The sequence below is a fragment of the Bradysia coprophila genome, assembly GCF_014529535.1.
Source record: "Bradysia coprophila strain Holo2 chromosome IV unlocalized genomic scaffold, BU_Bcop_v1 contig_106, whole genome shotgun sequence".
NCBI lineage: Eukaryota > Metazoa > Arthropoda > Insecta > Diptera > Sciaridae > Bradysia > Bradysia coprophila.
The window spans coordinates 2639677-2647148 of NW_023503372.1; the positions used below are offsets into that span (position 1 = coordinate 2639677).

Genomic DNA, 7472 nt, shown 5'->3' on the forward strand with positions numbered 1-7472 from the left:
TTTTCAGTATTAACCTCTATTTGTAACCAAATCATATTTTCCACTTAGAACTAAAGTTTTATTATCGAATCTAGTTTCGTAAAACGGTTCAAACAATTTATCAGGTAAAGAACTTAGCACTAAAAAATTTCTCTTTTACTCTAAACAAGCGTTACTGTCCGGAATCACATCAGTACAATATTTCGGACAAGTGTATTGCTCTTCGGGCACACATATTTCACCGTTAAATAACAATCCGTCGGCACAGGTCAGCACACTTTTATTGTTCGCAATGCAAAAGTGATATTGTCGACAACCAGAATCAAGGTCGGCATAGAACCCGTTCGCTTTGCATTGCTTATGGCACATTGTACGTGGAACACAGTTCTGTAGGTCTTCATCGCCGAACCGGGGACACGTGAATTCATTGACGGGCACACATTTATGACCGTTAAACACTTTGCTGCCGCGGCACGTTAATGTGGTGACCACTTCTTGTTTCAAGCAGAAAAAGTATTTCCTGCAATTTGACTCGATGTGTTGATAGTATCCGTCTGTTTTACCCACACATTCGTTCATATCTTGACAGTCGTCATCGGACTTTCGTGGAACACACGTTGTCCCATCGAACATTTCGTCATCTTTACATAGATATCGATACTTATGACCTCTTGAACAGTAGAAATAAGCACGACAGCCGGCACTCTCGTCTTTATAGTATCCGTCCGCTTTCGATGCACAGCTGTTCCGACTATGGCTAGGACAAGTATACAAATCTGATCGAACACAATTTTCTCCATCAAACACTTTTCCGTTGGGGCATTCGAAATTGGTCCTGTTTCCATTGTAGCAAAAGAAATATTTTTGACAGGACGATTCAATGGTTTTGTCTTGATAGTAGCCCATCTCAAGTTGAACGCACTCACTGGAGGCAATGGGCTCTTGGCATTTCCGCTTATTCAAGGCTTTTTCGTATACACAACGGCGGCTGTGTGGGTCAAAATAGTAATTTTGTGAACATTCTGAACTTTCGACCCTTTTGCCCTGAGCGCATTTTACATAAGTGCTGCAACCCCTTCGAGGATCGCTGTACAATCCATTTGTTTTTCCATGGCACATATCACGACTTGCGGCTATTTCAGCAACGGCAAACGGGCACTCATACAGCGGTTGTGGAACGCATAAATTTCCATTGAAAACCGCTTGTGACGAGCAAAATTCTCTGGATATCAATTTCTGATCGTGGCATTTTAAGTAACTTCTGCATGTAGTCGACATGGGATCGTGATTGTATCCGTTTGGCAAACCAACGCACAATTTATCACTCGCAGCTGAACAACTTTTCACTTGGCCCGCCGGTCGACATTGTTTAACGCCATCGTCGTACTTATATCCATCGGCACATTCAGTGTCTTTAATAACTTCCTGATTGTCACAGGTAATGTACCGTGCACAATTTGTATCTGGTGCAGCGTAGATGCCATTGGACAGACCCCTGCATCTGCGGTCCCCGGAAAACGGATATGCAATAGCTGTACTTTGAGGTAGTTCGCAGGTCACGAAATCTTGTGCCGTACAGCTGTGTCCGCTGAATAATTGGCCATAGGGACAGTTGTCTATTGAAACGAGACGACCACTTTTGCATTGATATGATCGTCGACAAGCATGTGTTGTGTCAGGATAGTGTCCATCTACTTTACCGGAGCATACAGGCTCGTAACAGATACCTGTTTTGAAATGAAAAAATATTTTTTTTACAAATATGTTCAAGAGCTTGAAGTGTTAGTCGAGTGATTGTTGTCCGAAAGATCACATTTCCTGCGGAAAAACTCTACTGCTAAATGATTACGTGGTAGTAACTCTAGTGCCGCATCTAGGAAAGTCAGCCAGAAAAATTACGCAAGATTTGTTTTTTTCCTTTACCTATCATATTCCAACTCCCTGGACAATGGTCCAATTGGTCACAATGAAGATGCAGCACTGAGTAGCACAATCGATGCGAAAATCTATTATTTCTCTACTTTTCAACTTAGCAAATCTAATCCGTTTTTATTAGTCTTCAACAGTCAGCAGTAAAATCCATAGCGAATATGATCGACTGGACATTGCGTACTCAACTATCGTAACTCACCTGGGGCCCGCGAACACGTTTGCTTATAGAAATCAAACTTTGATTCAGGCGCACATTCGTGAACGATCTTCGTTTTTTGTGCATTACATCTGTAGTAAGAACTGCAGCGTTTGTCGGGCACTGCATAGAAGAAATCATCCTGATTTGAACATTGAAAGTCTATCGCATGGCATAATGAGAGCGCTGTAATAAGAAAATGGAAATCAAAGCTAGAAAATGGTTAATAACTATGGTGGAGAAGGAAGACACTGAACCGCGCCGATCTGATGATAATCAATTTTTAAATAAATATTTTAAATAAAAATTAGAGAAATCGTCTCCGGTGGTCTCATATAATTATATTACCGACGTCATTAGTGTTAAAATTTGCCCAGCACTGAAGGTACATCGATAAATCATTTTACTCAAGAATCGCTACATCATCGCAAATATTTTTCCTTAGTTTTAATTCTTTAATAACAAAGCTAAATATCAAATTAAAATTCAATTTTCGCACAAATATTGAATTTCAACATTTGAATACATTAAAATGCAAACCTGAATCGTAAATTTACCTAAATGCCTAAACCTGACCAATAAACAAACGATTAAAATCGACCATTAAGTGATTTAAGTGCCCGTAAAACCTATCTAGACTTTCTAGCGCCTCGGTTTGTCATTTCAACTGTCGATTTAATTCTCTTTTTTTGGTTCGTTCCTTTCATGTGTATCAGTTTCATGCTAATTAATTGAAATTTATTTTCGATCGACGAGTTTACAGCACGTATATATCTTGACGGACTTATAAAAAGTTGGCTTACGTATCCAGTTTTTATGAATGATATTGTTAACAGCAAAAAACAAATTAATTTAGAAAAAAAATCGTTAATTTCTTATTGATTTGAATAAAAAACCTCACGACTAAAGTGTCTGGGTTTTTACTACGTTCTAATAGTCCGACATACAAGTAGCAGTTTGAATATATTGAATTGTTCAGTGAGTACAATCAGCAACAATTAGCCTTTCATAGGTGGAGTATTTTAATTGATCATTGAAAAATATTATTCTGATCATCACCGCAAAATTAAACCTTATTCCCACAGTCGCCAAAAGAAACACTTCCTATATAGTATTTTCAAGAACATTTTGTCCCTGAGGCTCTTTTATATCACAGGGACTGTTTTTGGGACAACATTTTCCCATATTGACTTGAATTTAACCACATTTCTCTGAAAACATTTTTCAGATTTTTTTTTTAATTCGGGAAAAGGGTTTATCAAATATAGTCCTTGCTTTACAGCTCTATATACAATGGCTAAACCGAACTGGTGTGCATACGTTATTTTGCAAATGGGACCATTTGGAATTGTATGTGACCAGCTGGTGCAAAATAACGTATGCATACCAGTTCGGTTTAGCGATTGTATGGTAAAGCAATTTCTAGAGTTTTGTACCAGATAAACACTAGCCGAGCCCTGGTCGATGTACACACGAAAATTAGACTTTTCGGTTTTATCTCGCGTATGTAATTTATTTTGGAATAGATGGCTCGAAATATGAAAAGTACAGTTTTCGAGACATGTAGTAGATGTTACAGACGACAAGCATATTACCAGCATTATTATCTGGTCTATTACTTCCATCGATCAGAGTATTTTTAATCTGTTGATTTCAAATCTTGTACTTCAACTTTTCTAACATGCATTTTACTATAGAATAGACCATATTATCCAGAACTTTCAAAAACGTTTTCCTCAAAACATTACACGTTTTTAACCGTTATAACACCTAACCGCCTTATTAATTCTTCTCATTTTGAACATAAATCATAAACTTTTCGGGGATTTTTTAAATGTCAACTAACTAAAGTATAAGATATGTAGTAAGCGTAATTCTTAAGAGCTTCCGAGCGTACGCTGAAATTGTAGCCTACATTTCTGCGTTTCGAAATTTTTGATCGCTGATATCTTTTTACGAGAGGCCCTTTTAAAAAATGTACAACCACATTTTCGAGTAAGAATATGTCAGCTTTGAATAAAAAATAAAATTGTCTGTGAAAGTTTCATGTGCTTTGAGAAAACTGTACCGATGCCCCAAATTTGCATCAAAGGTACACTTTTCTCAAAGCACATGGAACTTTCACAGACAATTTTATTTTTTATTCAAAGCTGACATATTTTTACTCGAAAATGTGGCTGTACATTTTTTAAAAGGGCCTCTCGTAAAAAGATAGCGATAAAAAATTTCGAAACGCAGAAATGTAGGCTACAATTTCAGCTTACGCTCGGAAGCTCTTAAACCTGTTACTTCTCTTTTTTCAAGTATTGTTTACTTTTTGACGCAAAATCTTTTACTTCTTTTGTTTTACTGATGTTTTGCAATATAAGTGAATAGTACTCAGATCTAATCGCTTATTATTGTTATCGTTGTCAATAACAGATGGTAACAGATGATTGTTGCTTGAGTTACGGTAATTGAACAGAATTACTTGAAAAAACACAAACATTTCATTAAATGTACGTCATGTTATCATTATTAATGAATACATTAACCTTAATGAACTGCTAGACAACTTCAGTTTTTAGAAATTTGCGTTCATTTATCAAATTAGTTTTCGTCGAAAATCTACAAATCAAATCTGTATTTCAAGTTCGCGCACTCACATTTCTTCCCTTTATTGTACACATTTTTTTTTTTCAAAACACACGATTTTTCATGCGACGCATCGCATTAATCTTCGTGGAAATCTGACATTCTTCCCTTTCTAATTTGGGAGTTGTTGTGGTCTGTAAGAGTTCCCACAAAAATCTCGTTTAACAAATGAAAATCTAGATTCTGTATTTTCTGAATTTTTGCAACATTCGCAACACTGAGTCTAGATTGTTTTTTTTATATATATATCATATTGCAAGGCGCAACCAGAGTCTAGATTTTCATTTTCCCAAATCAGAAAATATGTCGTTTTACTTCAAGTACGGTTGATATGCATGTTAAGAAAAAATTAATGAATAAACGAAACTAAAGTTAGGTTAGTCTGAAAGTACCGTCACCTGAAGATGATCTGTGATCGAATTGTTTGTTTTACGTCTTCTTTTTTGAGTGATAAATTCCACTCAATGAGCTGTCGATTTTTTTATGTTTTCTGTTTCTTTCCTTGAAGAAAAGACGATGCAGCTCAGTATTTTATGTTTTAGTTAAAATTGTGTTAAATTGCAGCACATTTTGATCTTTTGCATAGTTCATTTCCGTCATTAATTACAAAACAAAAAATGGGTAAGTCAACCACGGTTCATATGATGATTTTTTCTCGCTGACTAAATGTCGATTATCAAACCAACACAATGGTTTGATAATCGACATATAGTGCGAGAAAAGGTCTTCACAAGACACTTGTTAGATAAATAACTGTTTATGTAGCTACCCTCTATTCCTCAGTCAACTTTCTCTTTATGCGTACTAGAGGCTTTGAGTATAGTGATAACGTTAAAGACATTGAAAATCGATTGATGACTATAATTTTTAAGCTAAAATTTATGCAAACCGTAACATTTTCGCAGACAATGTGAATTATCGCAACAAAAATCTTAGAGGTCATTATAGGAGTGTATGTTATTAACACCAAGCTTTTTATTATTGAAAAATCAATGTGACACAAGCTTTCAATCCAGTTAAAAATTATTATAAAATTAGTGAAAGAAACACACACCGTCGATCTTGACCTCTTCTACTCGGTTTAGATAAATAATTTAACAGAAAAAAAACGCTAAACAAAAATTTGAGACAAAACCATTCAATAAATTACGAAACGCGTGTGTTTAGACACTCTAATCAAATCGACATCCGTTTGCATAAATATTAAATTCATTCATACCATTCGTATCGATTCTTTTCACGTCCCAGACCACATTACTAATGCTCATAAAAATTAAATATTTTTTTTGTTTTTTTAATTTTACATTTTAAAATATCGGATTCTAATTTATGTCACATTTGAACACTGATGAAAGAACTGCCAAAAAATCGAACATAAAAAAATTCAAAAAAGTTAAAAAATTGAATATCATCTCTCAATCGCTACGTTTTTATCATCATTCAATATTGTCTGTGTTGTGTATTGGAGTTTTTAACATTACCTCCTATGGCAAGGACGGTCATTGCTGCGTTTTGCCATTGATTTCGACGGTGTTTGTTGAAAATCATTGTAGAAATTGTATGAAGAACTCTTTACATTATAATTCGCTTAACTTTTACGGTCTTTTTCTTTCGATGCAACAGTTTCGTTTGAATTGTGTTGGTGGTGGTGGTTCCCTTCTTATTGCATTTTATAATTTAAATTTAACAACGAAATTAGTGTCGGGTTTGATGGTCTCTTTTTTCGGTTGTTTAGTGGAACTGTTTAAATATGGTTAGCCCGGAGCGTCATTCACAATCAAGTTTTAAAACATCTATACGATACAATTTCGTCGTATTACAAATTAAATGATTCGTTTAACGTTTAGTGCTTAAATCGTGTTACGAAATTATTTTTAGCCCGAGTCATAATTAACGAAATTCGAACAAAGAAATCAAACATATTAGTATTGATCCGAGGTCAAAGCATCACATAGTTGTACGGATTGATTTTTACTAAGTGTAAAAGTCTTAACGAAAAATACACACACAATTATCTTGCTAAACAATTAACAAACAAACTCGTCCAACAAGCGCCATCCAACAAAACGCTTTTTATTGCTATTTGCATATAAATTCACTTTCAATGTAAAAATCTAGAAGATCACATCCGCTTCAAGAAATAAGAAAAAAATTATTTTCGTAATTTATTTTCAATTAACCAGTCTATGGTTTTTGTTCAATAAAATTGTTTCTAAAATCTACGACGATTTTTAATTTAAAAAAAAATATTTATCCCTAAATCACTGACTGCAATTCTTAACGAATTCTTTTTCGTCAAAAGGAAAATGAACTTTTTCCCTTGTAAATATACTAATGAAAGAGATAACGCGCGTCCGGTTTCAATCCACCAAACACATCTAATCGTACGGACATTCACGTATGGAATGAAAACAAAACGACACCAACGAAGTAAGTTTCCATTTCCAAAGCGGTTGTAAACTAATAGATTCTATGGTTTTATAAATCAAGACCTGGCGCTATAAAGTGGGGACATGATCATGCCTTTTGTTTTTATATATTTACAAACACTTTATATGCTTTTTAGACTGATGCTGAATTAATATGATATGCTCATAGAGCAATCATATTGGTGTACGGTTTCGGTGGTTTTTTTGTTTTGTTTCAGTTTCAAATTTATTGTCACTTTTATAGGCGATACGTATGGACGTTGAATGAATTTTATGGGTTTTGGATATGGCTTTTTTAAGCT

At 34.9% G+C, this 7472-nt stretch overlaps 1 protein-coding gene across 1 annotated transcript; it reads right to left on the reverse strand.

Annotated features, from left to right (window-relative positions):
- LOC119070898 lies at positions 1–7174 on the reverse strand. The gene is made up of 3 exons (XM_037175425.1): positions 6223–7174; positions 2111–2293; positions 1–1706 (listed from the first exon to the last, which is right to left on the reverse strand). The coding sequence occupies exons 1-3, from the start codon at positions 6287–6289 to the stop codon at positions 136–138; spliced, it is 1821 nt and encodes a 606-aa protein (XP_037031320.1). The 5' UTR covers positions 6290–7174; the 3' UTR covers positions 1–135.
- Positions 7175–7472: the final 298 nt, after the last annotated feature.

Bases quoted from the DNA above. Each gene is read 5' to 3' on its own strand.
- LOC119070898 (XM_037175425.1), bottom strand. From the start codon at position 6,289: ATGATTTTCAACAAACACCGTCGAAATCAATGGCAAAACGCAGCAATG. The intron at 2,294-6,222 runs GTAATGTTAAAA...TTCTTATTACAG, and splicing joins GACCGTCCTTGCCATAGGAG to CGCTCTCATTATGCCATGCG. The intron at 1,707-2,110 runs GTGAGTTACGAT...ATTTCAAAACAG, and splicing joins AACGTGTTCGCGGGCCCCAG to GTATCTGTTACGAGCCTGTA.